The 16427-nt window shown below is 48.1% G+C and overlaps 1 protein-coding gene across 1 annotated transcript in view; it reads left to right on the top strand.

Moving 5' to 3' along the window:
• The window catches only part of LOC135917068 (A disintegrin and metalloproteinase with thrombospondin motifs like), a 43338-nt gene that overhangs the window by 8764 nt on the left and 18147 nt on the right, over positions 1-16427 (top strand). Inside the window, exons 2-3 of the mRNA XM_065450559.2 lie at positions 10107-10178; positions 10231-10361. Of these exons, the coding sequence (XP_065306631.1) occupies positions 10119-10178; positions 10231-10361 (191 nt within the window). The 5' untranslated portion in view covers positions 10107-10118. The remainder of the gene's footprint in view (positions 1-10106; positions 10179-10230; positions 10362-16427) is intronic.

Genomic DNA, 16427 nt, shown 5'->3' with positions numbered 1-16427 from the left:
TGAACCAAGCTGGTAAGGGACAAGTAAAGGCTGGCAGACAGACCGATAGACACAGGAATGATATTGTTCTTCAAATTTACGATGGGGGTAATAGCAACATTGGTGTAAGGGTGTCATTGACACACGGAATATAATGCTGTTGAACGAAAAAAATACTCTAAGTCGAGCGGCCCCTGGCGACAAAATTTATTAAAAGCACAAACGCTTGCTAATGTAATTGGCATGTACCAGTCGGCTGGAGCTAATAAAAAGGATTTTACGAGTAGTTGTCGATAGGAGAACTGTATTATTAAGGCGAACACAGCGTATGCTAAGTACCCCTGCAGCTACAACATTCTACAATTTCTCCAGGTGTTTGGTCAGCGTTTGCACAAATGGGTGTTGCAGACGATGGTGAGTACGGTATTACATGTTACGATACATTTAGTAGACGACAATGCACGCAAGAGTTGTGGTGTTAGATTTGTTTTACGGAGCTTTAAGAAGAATATGGCACACCTTAGAAGAATAACGCAAAGTGCACCCTACAGGTGCACTTGTATGTATTGTTTTTCTTTTTAAAGACAGTTTGTCATTCATAGTTCACTCGTGCTGATCAAACTATTTTTGAAATGGGATAAATTACATTTATAGCGCAGCTGTTAGACGCCCATTCCGGTGGCGAGCAACGGCGTCGTCCGTAGGCGTCTTTGTAACCGAGGCAACCAGCACAGCGAAAGATGAGAGTGCGAAAGCGCAGCAAGGATTAAAGACGGCGATAGCGAGAAGAGCGCGAGAAGGAGAGTGCTGGACGAGGGTGCAGAGGAAAGTTGGTGCCGAAAGCGCAGGATGAGGGTATGGCGAAAACAAAAGCGTAGTGCCGTGCAAGACGGACTTTGCAGTGATGATTGCTACGTGATGTCGCCGGAGTAGCATGCGTCGACGGCACCGATACTGTATATGGAATTAAAGCACTGCATGAGCGGAGGTCTGACTGCGGCGGCTGCTGTAAATCGCGCCGCCGCATCACAAACATGCTATCTACCACGATCTGCCGATTGGCTAGGCAGTGGCGCCACAATTCTCTCTATTTGCAACACGCCGCACAACTAAGATATCTGCGCAAGACAATATATCGTTAAATGAAAGCAGGTATGCAACGGCGCTCAAGTTTCCCCTCAGGGAGTATCACTATAGTCGTTAATATTATAATGTTGTATTTACTTTAGAAGAATTTATAATATTTTATATAAATTGATTTGGGTCATAGATCTCTCTTTTTGAAAATTCTTAATGTACTTGTTCTAATGCCTTATGTTTTACTTAATTCTCTTTCTGGCGCTCTGAAGGAACCTAAGGAAGACAGAGCTGTTACTACGCTCTTGTGCTCTCGGATGTAAAACTTCTACACAAACAAGACATTCCCCAGGTGAAAAAGGAAACATTCGGCGTTGTATAATAGATGGTCGCCACCGGCAATTTAACGCTCTTAATCAGGCACCTCGGCGCACGCGTTCATTTTGTCTCTGAGTGGCGAGTAAAATTTCGTAACCTAGTCCGCTTGGGGCCAGAATCGTCGGTTTCACTTCAGCTGTGGGTGACCCCCCTGCCGTTCAATACAGCTACAGCACGCATACAGGACAGCATATATAGTTGCTGCGCGCACAAAAAGCATTGTACGCCTCAAGACCAGAGTCAAGCACAATTTCTTTGACTCGCCCCTTTCATAGCAGCCGCACAAAAGATGCACTCGTACTTTCCAAGGTCTACGACTGGTCGTGTTGGTATAGCACATTAGAGGTTGGATTGCGCAACATTTTGACGAGACACACAGAAGAGAACCCCCCCCCCCACCACCACCACAGAGCGCTACTTTCAACTATCGTTTCATTCCCTTGTCAGTGGAATAAATAGAGGAAGATACTCAGGGGGGGGGGGTAGCGCCAGAAATCAAATAAACAAAAAACGTTTTGACCAACATGGCCATCTACCAATGCCAAGCCAGCTTTCTCATGTGATCGTTTTTGCAGCCCTCGACATCGCAAAAAAGCATCAGGATACGAAATTTCAGATTAGCGCATGAGCAAATCTACTTCTTTGCACTGAGGGAGACTGAAGGCATGCTCATGCACATACTTCCCAAACGCGCAATCTCAGCGGCTTCGATTACCTCTCGCATTATTTGGCTGCCATCTTAGCTCACAATCTTACAATTCTTAAAGAATGGCCGACATCCGCAATATCTACAATGTATCCCAAGGTGTCCGGCGACTGCTTTTGAAGCGTTATTATGCTCCTTCATTCTTTCGTTTAAACATCGTCCAGTCTGTCCGATGTACGTACACTCTGCCGCACTGAAGTGAAATGGAATATACCACTCCCTCATTGCAGTCGACGAACTTTTTTCTGTGTTGTGCTTCACAGCCTCGTTTCTGTGTGCCACCTGGGTTTACTTTTGCACACATGCTCAGCAATTTTTCCGGTGCGGAAAACACCACTTTTACCTCGCATCTTTTACCAAATTTGATTACTCAGTGCACGATCGAATGAATGTACGGCGTCACCACTAGTTTTTCTCGTCTGCTTGGACCGCAAGGTTCCTTCTTAGATAACAGTGCCCTGGTTCCGAGTTCCTTGAGCAAACATTGTGCCACAGATACTAATACATGGAAAGGATAATCTGCCTCCATGATCCTGCGCGTTTGCTCCCGAAAGCTGTCAGGAATGCTATGATGGCATGATTTTTGCAACGCATTTCTGTAACATGACTTACCTATGGCTTGTTTTACGATTTTCGAATGCGCAGGTTCGAAGGGCAAAAGGTGCTTATTTGCACGCGAGTCTGCGCATTCGAAAATCGAAAAACGAGCCATAGGTAAGAGATGTTACAGACCTTCACAGCTTGCATTCCCCTTCACAGTTTGCATATGCAAAAGGCTGTCCTCAGTCCATCAAATAATACCCCATACGTATGAATGGCAAAAAAACGAATCTTCTTGGGCTCATCTGCAATGCCGCGTAGTTACTCATTAACGTACTCACGCCTGGTGGTTGTGGGCTTTTGTTTGGAAATTCTTGCCTCTAGTTTCCATCCACATGTATGACGCAAACCAGATCAGCTCTGTAAACTCCATTCTACCAGGGCAATATTTTTTGCACACCAGATTTTCCACTCAATCTCACCGACAATATAGCCCTTCAAATAATTAATTTTCATAACACCTAACTGATTCTGAAAAAGACGAAGTTATAAAAACTGATAAGGTCTGCTTCCTTCTTTTATTCAAGGAAAGAAAATGTTTTGCTTGAACAGATAGCCTTGATCTGAATATGAGCTATGTGGGTAACCGTATAGCGACTTTGCGTTTATTGACTGCGTTCTTCTTAACCTCGTCAACAGACGACGACTCGTTGCAAGAATTCAATATAGAACTATTCGTTATTGCTGATAAAGCCCTGACAAAGCGCTTCGGCAATGACCCCGCAAAAGTCAAGACACATGTTCAACAACTTATCATTTCGGCAAGTACAAAATATACCATAATTCATATTACGTCTCTCTCTCTAAGTTATTTTTTAAAGACGCCGAAGACAAACATCTGTGTTTTCACTGTAAATGTAGACGCAGCGATGGCATGCTTCATACATGCAGCTCTCAAATTTTGCCGGTAGAGTAGATCATGCCATCGGTGCAAATATGAAAAGAAATAATGCTCCTACTCTTTTTGTGTAGCCTTCTGATATTACACAGAAATCCGCTGAGCCCATGTAGACTTTCTAATGTGCATTCTTCTCGAAGAGCAGAAAACTTTTATCAGATATTGGATGTTGCACTTTGACAACAAAAAGGGTTTTTTTTACTATATTCCAAGTTATTGCTACGTCTCATAAAATAGTTGTATACAAATATAGAAAGAAAAGAAAACTTACGTCAAAACTAAGTACATTTTTTGAGAAAGACGAGAAGATGCTTGCCAAAAGAAATTACTAAGAATGGGACAGCCCACGTGAACAAAGATAGAAAGTGAGGAGACGTTAACTACAAACTTATTATGTTGATGAAAAAAAGATTGTATACTAATATTTTAAGCAACAAAGGTTACTTACTTAAAATACACAGTTCGAGGCTCTAACGCTCTATAGAGAAAGGTGTTTCCTCAAGGTGTACATTATTGTGTTTCGCAAAGAAGTGCGCAAGATATTATCTACAAGAAGGAAAACCTGAGGCCGACACAATGGACACACAAACGTGCCGATATTCAACAGAAACACGGCACCAATATTATCAAGCCAAGAGCGCTTAGAAAAGCGTTCTCTGAGGTACCAAGACCGAGATAGGAATAGAAACTTCCGTGCTATAGATGAAATGTTAGCCTGGCTGATCATCTGGCATGCCGCTCCTGCTGCTTGGTGATATTCATGACATACACAGTGGTGATATTAACACACACATAGCACATCGGTCACTACAAACCGCAATAGATGCTTTTGATACGTGCTAGAGCACGCAAAACTAAACCGTCACTGCATCATCAGAATAACCGTTTCTTAGCCCACGTGTACGAAATGGAAGCACATTGCGTGCATAGAACTGCAAATGCGTATGCGGGTGACTGCATGTGGTCAAACGGCTGTATCTCGAGAACGATAGGCATCCTGCGAGAACCTAGTTGCGTGGACAGCTTGTAGGTTTGTTTGTGTTGTGCGCCCTCGGTTCTCAGTTGGCGCTCAGGCGATACACGCCCGGAAGGTTACTGCGGTCGCTGTTGCTGCCACGCTTCCTCAAGCCAGCGTTTTGAAAGCGAGCGTCCGCGGCCATTGAGTGTAATATGTTCATGTTTGCGGTGGGCGCTGCCATCACGCTTGTTAATTTAGTTGGTAAAAGAATGTTTATAAGTTTATACGGCAATAAAAGCACTACCCTTGCTTCAAATGGCTGGGTGATAATTTGTGATCGCAATCAATGCGTCGCCTTTTGGGCAGAACTGCCACTTCTTTTTTCAATGAACATCTTTCACGCCGACATGCGTTGTAGGTGCGGGACTGGATGGATGCCAAAGTTCAGTGTAAACCTTTGACGCCGACTGACCACACTCGGTATGTTCCCCTAGAAACATGACGCTCTACAATGAAAAAAAAAAGAACCAGGAAAAGGGTTCACAAAGGTCCCTTAGAACTTGGGTAATTTCAAACATATTGTTACGTGTGGAAAGACACAGACGAGAGATGCTACTTACACGCCATTTACACTGGAGCCAGGCAGCCAGGCTGACACTCGCTCGTGCCAAGGGCACCGACTGATTTCTTCGTCGCTCTCGCGGCTGCTCGTCTCTTGAGCATCGCTCAATCATATCGTAATATTACCCCCCGGCGGCAAAAGCACCGTCACCGTGCTGGTAAATATCCAAGGTGCACGGAGAGTTGTAGGGCTTGAGTCGGGCAACGTGGACAATGTCACTGGTTGTCACAGCGGAGGACGTCGTGGGCGTGTCTATAACGATTTCATAGGTGACATCGGTCACTTTGCGTGTCACGCGATATGGGCCTGTGTAACAGGAAAGCACTTTTTCACAAAGGCCGACTTTACGCGATGGTGACCAAAGCAACACGAGGGCGCCGGGCACAAAATGGGCATCACGGTGACGGAGGTCGTAGCGTTGTTTCTGCTTGTCTTGAGACACTTGTAGACGAGCGCGCACAAGTTGGCGAGCATGGTCAGCATGGGCGATTGCATCACGGGCATAATCGCTAGCTGAAGCTGTGGCGGACGGAAGCACAGTGTCCAATGGTAGCGTCGGTTCGCGGCCATACAAGAGCTAAAACGGGGAAAAGCCAGCCGTGTGGAGACGGGAAGAGTTATATGCAAAGGTAATGTAAGGTAGAGCCAGGTCCCAGTCACGGTGGTCGTCGGGAAAGTATTTGGATAGCACGTCTGTAAGGGTGCGGTTCAAACGCTCAGTGAGGCCGTTCGTTTGGGGGTTGTAGGAGGTGGTAAATATATGCTGTATTGAGCAGGCCCGCCGTGGTTGCCCAGTGGCTATGGTGTTGGGCTGCTCAGCACGAGGTCGCGGGATCGAATCCCGGCCACGGCGGCTGCATTTCGATGGGGGCGAAATGCGAAAACATCCGTGTACTTAGATTTAGGTGCACGTTAAAGAACCCCAGGTGGTCGAAATTTCCGGAGTCTCCCACTACGGCGTGCCTCATAATCAGAAAGTGGTTTTGGCACGTAAAACCCCATAATTTATTTTTTTTAGCAGGCACGCATGATGTCGTCAATGACTTCGGCCAAGAAGGTGCGGCCGCGGTCTGTAAGCAATTGACGCGGAGCACCATGCGTCAATATGATATCATGTAACAGGAAGACCACAACATCAGTTTCACAACTGGTCGGAAGAGCACGGGTTACGGCGTAGCGGGTCGCATAGTCCACTGCGACTGCAACCCACTTGTTTCCTGATATAGTTTCCGGAAATGGGCCTAGAAGGTCCAAGCCGACAAGTTGGAAGGGCTCGGCAGGGATGTCGAGCGGCTGCAGGTAACCAGCGGGGAGCTGGGAAGGCGTCTTCCGTCGTTGGCAATGTTCACAAGCGGCGACGTAACGTCGTACGGAACGGGCAAGGCCCGGCCAGAAAAACCGTCGACGTACACGGTCATAGGTTCGAGATACGCCAAGGTGTCCTGCCGTTGGTGCGTCGGGAAGCTCTTCTAGAACGGTGGAGCGGAGGTGTTTAGGTACTACAAGCAGAAACTCAGAGCCGTCTGGATGAAGGCTACGACGGTACAGAGTACCGTCGCGGAGGACGAAGGGGCGTAAAGTAGCATCGGCCGGAGAGTGTTCAAAGCGGTCGATGAGTGTTCTGATGTAGGCGTCACGGCATTGCTCGTTGGCGAAATGAATCAGCTGGGATACAGAGAATACGCAAGAAGCACTGGCAATATTGGAGGAGTCAGAGTCGTCAACAGGGTAACGTGGCAAACTGTCAGCGTCTTGGTGCAGGCGGCCAGACTTGTACACCACGGAATACGAAAATTCCTGTAGCCTCAAAGCCCATCGACCAAGCTGGCCTGTAGGATCTTTTAGCGATGAGAGCCAGCATAGAGCATGATGGTCAGTGACTACGGAAAAAGGGCGACCGTAAAGGTAAGGACGGAACTTTGCAACCGCCCAGACAACAGCAAGGCATTCGCGCTCCGTAATGGAATAGTTGTGCTCCGATGGCGCTAGGAGGCGGCTCGCATAAGCAATAACGCCATCCTTGCCACGATGACGCTGGGCTAAGACGGGACCTACGCCATGACCACTGGCACCTGTACGTAAGTCTGTAGGGGCATCAGGGTCGAAGTGGGCGAGAAAGGATGGTGAGGTTAGAAGAGTGACAAGACGAGAGAAGGCGGCGGCTTATGCAGTACTCCACGAGAATTGTACGCCTTTCTTCAAAAGATTAGTTAGGGGCCTAGCAATTGTCGCAAAATCTGGAACAAAACGACGAAAGTGCCAGCACAGCCCTACAAAACTTCGAACGTCTGCGGCTGTCTTCGGAACCGGAAACTCTCAGACAGCGCGAGTTTTGTCGGGATCAGGCTGTACTCCGGAAGCGTCAACTAGATGGCCCAGAAGAGTAATTTGTCGGTGGCCAAACCGACATTTGTATGAATTAAGTTGCGGCTTCGCCTTTCGAAATACATCAAGTATAGTTGTGAGACGCTCACGGTGAGTGTCGAACGTTGGCGATAAGACGATGACGTCGTCGAGGTAGCAGAGGCATGTGGACCATTTGAAACCTTGGAGCAAGGAGTCCATCATACGCTCAAATGTGGCAGGGGCGTTGCATAATCCAAACGGCATTACTTTAAATTGGTATAGGCCATCAGGTGTGATGAACGCGGTTTTTTCTTTGTCCATATCGTCAACAGCAATCTGCCAATATCCCGAACGAAGATCAATAGACGACAAATATCTGGAACCGTGCAGGCAGTCAAGGGCGTCATCTATATGTGGGAGCGGGTAGACGTCCTTTTTTGTAATGCTGTTAAGGTGACGGTAATCTACACAGAAGCGCCACGTGCCGTCCTTCTTCTTAACCAACACCACAGGTGACGCCCAGGGACTCGACGAAGGATCAATGATGTTTTTATCGAGCATTTTGTTCACTTCATCTTGAATTACTCGGCGTTCTGACACAGAAACTCGGTACGGTCATCGGTAAATAGGCAAAGCATCGCCAGTAAGAATGCGATGCTTGACGGCGAGCGTCTGGCCTAAAGGGCGATCAACGAAGTCGCTGGGTCGAGACGTGGCACACACGGTGTTCAGACCCATGTTTTCAAATTCCTGTCTGACAACAGCCTGAATCATCGCAATGGTGGTTGCTGGAGGATCGGGAGGCGGCGTGGAGAAGGCTGCGGGCTCGAGTTCGCGGCGAACAACATGGGTTACGTCGTCACAAGTGGTGGTCTGACGTGGTGGTCCCTCACATGTCGACGTAGCAGCAGTGTTGTGTAGGCGCGCAATGTGGTGTGAGATACGGCGGCTCTTGGCGTGTTCAAGGCAACGGCATTCTTTCATAATGGCGTCGATAGTCGACACGTTGCCGAAAACAAGCAAATTGAAAGCGTCGTCGGCGACGCCTTTTAGCACGTGTGCGACTTTATCTGCTTCGGATATGTGATCGTCAGCTTTACGGCATAGAGCCAAAACATCGAGGATGTAGGAAAAGTATGGCTCTGTAGGTGACTGAACACGAGACGCAAGAGCCTTTCTCGCGGCAGCCTTGCGCCCAATGGGGTCGCCGAACAGTTCCCGTAGTTTTTCTTTGAAACTGTCCCATCTGGTTATTTCGTCATCATGTGTTTGGTGCCGCACGCGTGGGGTGTGGCACGGGCACCGACCAAGTTCGTCGTTCTCGCGGCGGCTCGTCTCTTGAGCATCGCTCAATCATATCGTAATAATATTTATTATTGGCGAAAAAATTATGACTAATTACCTAGCAAACTATAACAAAAATGATTCCGCACTTCAAACATATACTATTCCTAGCGAAACTCCGTTATCTTATGGCCGTGTCTCGTAGCCTCATTTCTACATTGCGGGGCCATGGGTTAGCTCGGACACCCTGCCACTAGGCAGCCCTTCACAGCATCAAGTCCGCATTACGTCCCAGAACTTACGAGCAAATGACATCTGAAATCAGGGAACTGCACCATCATGCTCTGGAAAGAGGACACCACATTATATTTCAGTGGATCCCTGCTCACTGTGGCATCGTCGGCAACAACCTAGCTGACAAGGCTGCCCGGTGTGCCCACGAGGATACCAAGACGCGTCCAACACCTGTGGCGAGGTCGGACGCTGCCAGAGAACTTCGCCTACTTGCGCGCAAGAAGTCCCAAGATCTCTGGACATCAAGTGGCTTCAATTGCAGATTACGTCAACTGGACCCCACGCTACGGCTACAACTACCATCTAGCCTTTCCCGCGGCGAAGCAACCTTGTTGTGTCGCTTGTGGCTGGGAGTGGCGTTTACGAACGCATATTCCTACCGTATGGGAATGGCCGAGAGCCCGATGTGCGACTCCTGTGGGTGTGAGGAGACCATCGAGCACCTATTGTGTACCTGCCCTCGCTACGATGTCCAACGCCTCTCTCTGCGGGCAACTTTACGCAGACTGGACTCGAGACCTTTCACCGAGTCAAAGATACTCGGACCGCCGTGGCCACACCCGTCACTGGCTCGAAAAGCGATTCGTGCACTAGTGCAGTACTTGAAGTGCACGGGCTTAACAGACCGTTTATAGTGTCCTTGTGTTTGGTGTCCTTCCCACACGTACTCAGTGTTTACTCTCTCCCTTTCTTCCGCTTTCTATTCCCCTTTCCCCCACCCCCAGTGTAGGTTAGCAAACCGGATGCTGTTCTGGTTGACCTCCCTGCCTTTCTTACCCTTGTTTTCTCTCTCTCTCTCTCTCTCTGCCACTATGAACCTACCCCGAGTGGTTGCTTAGCCTCTTCACTTATCAAAGTGCAATGACTGCGGTCAAATATTTAGACAGTCGGAATATATGAAATACTGTTCTAAATAATTGCATGTATATTTTAAGGTATTTGTCATGGGACTACTTTCTTGTAGGCAAACACGTTGATGAGTACCCTCCAACCTCGTGGCTCTATTACTTTAACAGGACTTCAGTGCTATTATAAGGTGAGTAAAATACACGTCGATATAGTTTTATATAACGAAAGAAATATTGCAGGGAAAGGAAGGCTATTTGGTACTGCTCCCAAATGGCGATGTTAACTCCGGAGAAACGATGCAGAAACTAGTTGAGTATGCGGAACAATACCCGCCAATGTGGGGATCGGATTTGCTGCTCCTGCTTACAGGGTGAGCAATTATCTCATATTTTTCCATTTCTGTAAACAATAGTATATTTATGGAAACAACGGTTTGAGTGTGCGTGCTTTTGTTGGGATAGCCGAGACTAGGGCTGTAATGGAAACAAAATTTCCGAATAAGTTCAAGCACTTTACGGAATCTGATATATAGTCATTTTGTCACACAAACAGAACAGATAAGAAGGCCTCCCACCTGCTCCATCCAACAAATACTACGATACTTTACCACACAGAGTGTAGCGGCAAACAAAGATGACATATATTGCCTAAGTACAGAGACAATATGGCCCAGATTCTAGCGCATTTATGCAATTACTGCCAACATTTGGGTAGTCAGTGACTTCTCGATGCGTTCGGTAACAGGTATGTTATCTTCACACGTCATTAAAAACGTTTCCGAAATCTGGCCACACCCCACACCATAAAAGCGTTTGGAGCTTTGCCGCATTTTGAAGAAGCATGAATTAATGAATGAATGAATGAATGAATGAATGAATGAATGAAACCAAGTTTATTCCTCATTAGAATGCGCCGAGGGTGCGGCGCTGGAAAGGGGCGGGGTATTATTGCAAAAGGGGTAGTGTGAGGCTGCATCCATTTTGTTAACGAACGTCACTGCGGCAGCTAATTGGGGGCCGCGTGACTCTTGTGGCTGTCGCGGAGCCGATCGCCGACTGGTGGTGCCGCCGAGTCCTGGAGGAACAACAGCAGTGCTCGCCAGAGCTATATGACATCGTCCGGAGGCCTGGGATCCGGGCAGGCCCAAGTCCGGAGGGAAAAAGGCCAGGGTCCCCGCTTTATGGTGGTCAGGGCAAGAAAGGTAGGTGGCATGTAGAGAGGCCACTCCCAACGCTGGTTTTGAGATCACCACGACATTTGCCCGTGAATTAGAACCCACTTACGTGTAGTGGTGTGCCACCCCTTTGGAAACTGCTCAGCAAGTGAAGAGTAAGGAGGGCGCCTGTCTGAATTCTCCGAAGCAAGAGTGACTCTTGCCTTGTGAATACCTTGGAGGGAAGCGACTGAACATAGAGTGGATTGCCCACTGCTTTAAGGTGCGCGGCACGTCGTTGTTTGGTCGCATGCTTCTGGGCCATCGCGTCTGCTACCTCAGGTGTGGTAGCTAGGAGAAGATAAGGAGTATCGGAGGCTCAGGCTGGCACGCTGGAGAGATGAGCGTGCGCCAGTCTATGAGCCTTCTCGTTTCCGGGCATACCTCAGTGCACAGGGACCCAGTGAATGCTAAATGTTGCGACTGCGGAGCATGATTCAACCAGACGTACAAACAGACGATTCACTCATTAACTCAGGAACTCCTATCTCTATAGATAGGACCTGGTTGTTTTATTTGCTCTTTGCTGCCCCGTATGTAATGCGCTGTAATGTATTTCGCAGAAACGGAGTATGTCGACCTTAATTAAGGAGCCAATATTTTAAGGTCATTAGCGTTCTTTGCCTAGTACAGGCGTTTTCTAATCTATCTATCTATCTATCCAGCCACTTACACTGACACAGTGATCCCTGTATTCTGCAAGCTTTGGCTACAATGTGTGCATTCTTGGTCGCTACGCGATGTAGTCATTCTGTCGTTGTCCTTACAACTTCATCATTACTTCATTAGCACAAGTTTAAAATGGTTTGGGCCACTAGGTATGTGCTCATGGTCATGATGCCATCATGCTCGTTGTGTCGCAATGGTCCATGTTTTGTAATCCGACTTTCTTCTTGGCGTCGTCATCACGCCTTGTTCGTTTCGCTTGAACAGCGAAATTTTTTTTTCACGGTGGAATTTCGCTTGAACAGTGAAATTCCACCGTGAACATTAAAAGCCATGGCCGCCGTGGCCCACCTCCAAAATTTTAATTGCCCAATTCGAAAATTGCATTGACTCATGCTCGTTTCTTACCTGGCGCACTCCCAAAATTGATTTGGCCGGCCCGATAATTAGGTGACCCCCTGTCATAATTGTCTTTGCCCAATTAAAGCACATGACCAAGTTAAAGGTATCGCTCGGAATAGACATGGTGCTTTCGCATTCAATGACCGTAAGGAGACTGAAGTGCCTCTGTAACTTTTTCTTTTGCTAAGCTTCAAGAGGCCACCTTCCCACATCGCAAATGGCGAGATGAAACCACCTGAGCAGGCGCAACCAAACGACTGGACCAGAAGTTAAAGCGTACCGATCGCCTTACGAGGCCCTACATGTCATTTATATTATTTGCTGACTAGGCTTCCAGGCTGTCACGTGACCCTTCGTCCTATGTTTTATAGTGATCAGCTTCTTTTCCCTCTTTGTCCGTTTTCGTGATTTGGCGGTGTTTGATGTTCGGCAGTCAGACTCAAATATAAGCAAAACGTTTGTTGAGGACATCGTACGCTGCCTGCTTCTTTACTTTGGTTATTCCTCCTATGGTACTTGTGTTCTGGCTATTCGCTTATGTTAGAAATCGTCGTCAAAGATGTCTGCACAATCTCTTTTACTCCATGCATACGTCCGCTATGGCTCGCCGACGCAACATATATTGGTGTGCTGGACGAGCAGAAAGCGCCGCTGGCCGTTACCACCACGGCTCCCGAATCATTGAAGCAATGCCCTTAACTGCGTCACTGCAAAAAGTCGCCGTGCATGTCGTCCTGTAATTAAAGTGAACATTACACCATCTGCACTTCCTCATTGGTAGTCGTCTTTGTTACCAATGACGTTATGCCATAGTATTCGTCCTTACAGTACCCTAATAATGGGGCAGTCGTTATCCTTGTCATTTCCTGATAACGTTCGGATTTTTATAAACTGAAATAGGGCCTGAAAAACCTACGAAAGGTTTTTTTTCCCGTATTACGATGAGAACAATGTACTTTACTTGGACGGACTGGGATGCGTTCCGTAAGCGCCACGTAACAGCAACAGCGGATACTCCCATTACCTGCATAGAATCATGGTCATGCCATCTACAGTCTGATACTAAATCGGGCACCCGCAGTTTAACTACAGATGCCCCGACTGAGCGCATGGACAGCAGACTCGCCCACCTTATCGAGGCCAAACCATCCATCATCTCTCGATGGAAGGTACAACGGCTCAATAGAAGACTCAGACGCGAGGTCGCTTTTCTCAACAAGGAAATTGAAGCACGCTGCCGCATTCTAAGTCAACAGCACTGGACAGAGCTCTGTAACTCTCTAGACGGGCGACTCCACCACCACCCGCTCATATCAACAAGATCGCCTCACCAAACTTTCATTCACAGAAAGCAAGACGCATGGCCAGGACCATGTTAGGAGTTCCTTATGTCAAAAGTACATCCCGTCTGGGCCCACTCAACCTCACGGGCCATACACAGAACCAGCAACCCTGTCCTTGATGAAGATTTCAGCGTGACAGAGATTCATGCTGCCCTCCACAAGCTGAACAGCCGTTCAGCGCCAGGCTCCCAGATGGTGTTACGAATAAAACACTAAGAACTCTAGATCACCGCTTGGTGCTACAACTCGCCTAATTCATCAACAACTGCTGGCGCCAAGGATCCACTCCTCCGACGTGGAAAACGGCCAAAGTAATTATCATCCCCAAACTAGTTAGCCATCCATCTAGCCTCGCCAATCTGCGGCCCATCTCGCTAACTTCATGTGTAGGCAAGGTCATGGAGCGCGGACTCCTAACCCGTGTAAACACTCACCTCGAAAGCACATGTGTTTCCCCCACTCGATAATTGGCTTTACACGGCATATATATTTCCACACAAGACGCTATACTCCACATTCAGCATAATATCCTCGCTGGCAAATCCCGTCACACGAAGGCCACCGTCACCAACCACCGCCAACATGGCGGCAAACGCCCAATACCACGCGACATTCAGCAATGGATACACGCCGACCATATTTCGAAAAACATGCATCCAGACCACAACAAAGAATTCAGGAAGGCACGACCTACTTCCCTCATAAAGCTTATGCCAACACCGCGGGCGTCACCTTCGTCGACGCAGCTGAATACCAAGAGGGACGGCGCTTTGCGGCGGTTACCACAGCAGGCGGCTTGCTCCGAAATGCTGCAAGCATCGTTACCCATAATGCCTAGACGGCTGAGCAAGTGGCCGTCGCCCTGGCCACTCTTGACCCAGCCTGTCACACCATACTGAGCCGATTCTGGCGTAGCAATCAACAACTACACCAAGGGTCGTATTTCTCAGCAATCACTCCTTCTCTTAACCACCCTCGTCTGTGTCCCAGCACACGACGGTGTTAGCCACCCTCACCTCAGCAACCTCAACGAGCTTACGCACTCCGTAGGTCAAGGACTAGTCAACCGTGCCGGAAACGGTGCAGATGCACCCGCTGGACGCGACCGCCTTACAAGATACAATGAACTTGTGAACTGTGGTATAAACTTTTTTAAAACAGGGTTGAAGTGCCTCAGTCAGGCTGGCCAACGTTTCGATAGGTGGACCTATCTTCGTCAAAGGCGGCCTCGTCATCCTCGGCGTGTTAGTTTTAAAGGGTTAGTGCAGTGACGTCACGTGCGGGTGTTGTCGCTGGCGGCTGGTTTTAAAGAGAGAGATTACAAGAGGGAACAGGCGTTGTCGTCCGACGTCTGTGAGCCTCATTCTCAAGACGAAGGGACAAGAGCGTGAGAGTGGGCACGCGGGGAGGAAAGAAAAGAAATAGAAGCAGAAAAAAGGGGGAAAAAACGAAAAAAAAAAGCAGGGGGGAGCCAGGGCCGTACCAAGACACAACAAAGGGGGGGGGTGAAAGAAAAAGAAAGAGAAAAATGAAATCTTTTAAGAAATACGGGGGCTTGGGAGCGTGTTGGGGATGTGAAAGGTTAGGAGGTATTCAGGGGAGTCGTTGGCGGCATGTTTTTGAGGCATTAGAACGGCCGGTCAAGCAATAGGTCGAGTAATTTTGAAATAGTTAAGGTGGCGGCGAGGAGTCTGCGGTGCAATGTGTGGGGTGACTGAAAGGCAGCGGCATGGTCTTTCAAGGGGCACTGCCCCACGCGCTTAACGTAGGTGTCGTTACGGCGGCATCCAGAAGGCGATACTCCGGGTTGAGGCGCCGAAAAAGGCATATTGACTTCGGAATGTGTTGTCGAGGGGGTTTCAAAAAAAGACTAAAAAAGGGGGCAGGGGGAAGGGGGGGGGGCGAAATCGGTATAGCAAACACAAGGTAACTTCGGCTTTTACCTGCACATCAAGCAATGTAGTCTACTGTCTAGAATGCGCCGCTTGTAGCAAACAATACATAGGTGAGACCGGACAACAAATCAATACAAGACTCAATGGTCACCGCGCGGACACAAAACACAATTTACCCAAAGCAGTAGCCAGCCACTTTAATGAACATGGACATGCGTTTGACAAAGCAAGGCTCTATATACTACAAACAAATTTCCGTTCCCCTCGCGAAAGGAAGTACACGGAATCATACCTCATACACAAGTTTATTTGCCTACACCCGACAGGAATTAATTTGGCACGCGGCAACTTAGAATCTTTAAAAGCTGTAACTTAAATCTGAAACTCTCATATCATCAACCAATACACAAAACACATTAGGCCACCAGCCAACTTTAATTCTTAACCTCACCTACTCTTTCATTTCGGAGGAAAAAGGGAAAGGAAAGGGAGAGGGGGAGAAAGGGAAAAAAAAGAAATTTCCTGCCTACTACTCAATTCAATGTACTCTTTCAGGATTTTACGTCTACACCAAGTGTACGATCCCCTTCTTCCATGTACACTTGCCCGCGCCCGCTTCTGCACGCGTCACCCTCCTGTTTGCTATACCGATTTCGCCCCCCCCCCTTCCCCCTGCCCCCTTTTTTAGTCTTTTTTTTTTGAAACCCCCTCGACAACACATTCCGAAGTCAATATGCCTTTTTCGGCGCCTCAACCCGGAGTATCGCCTTCTGGATGCCGCCGTAACGACACCTACGTTAAGCGCGTGGGGCAGTGCCCCTTGAAAGACCATGCCGCTGCCTTTCAGTCACCCCACACATTGCACCGCAGACTCCTCGCCGCCACCTTAACTATTTCGAAATTACTCGACCTATTGC

Source organism: Dermacentor albipictus, chromosome 10 (assembly GCF_038994185.2).
Source record: "Dermacentor albipictus isolate Rhodes 1998 colony chromosome 10, USDA_Dalb.pri_finalv2, whole genome shotgun sequence".
Lineage (NCBI taxonomy): Eukaryota > Metazoa > Arthropoda > Arachnida > Ixodida > Ixodidae > Dermacentor > Dermacentor albipictus.
This window is presented reverse-complemented; position numbering and strand designations above follow the sequence as displayed.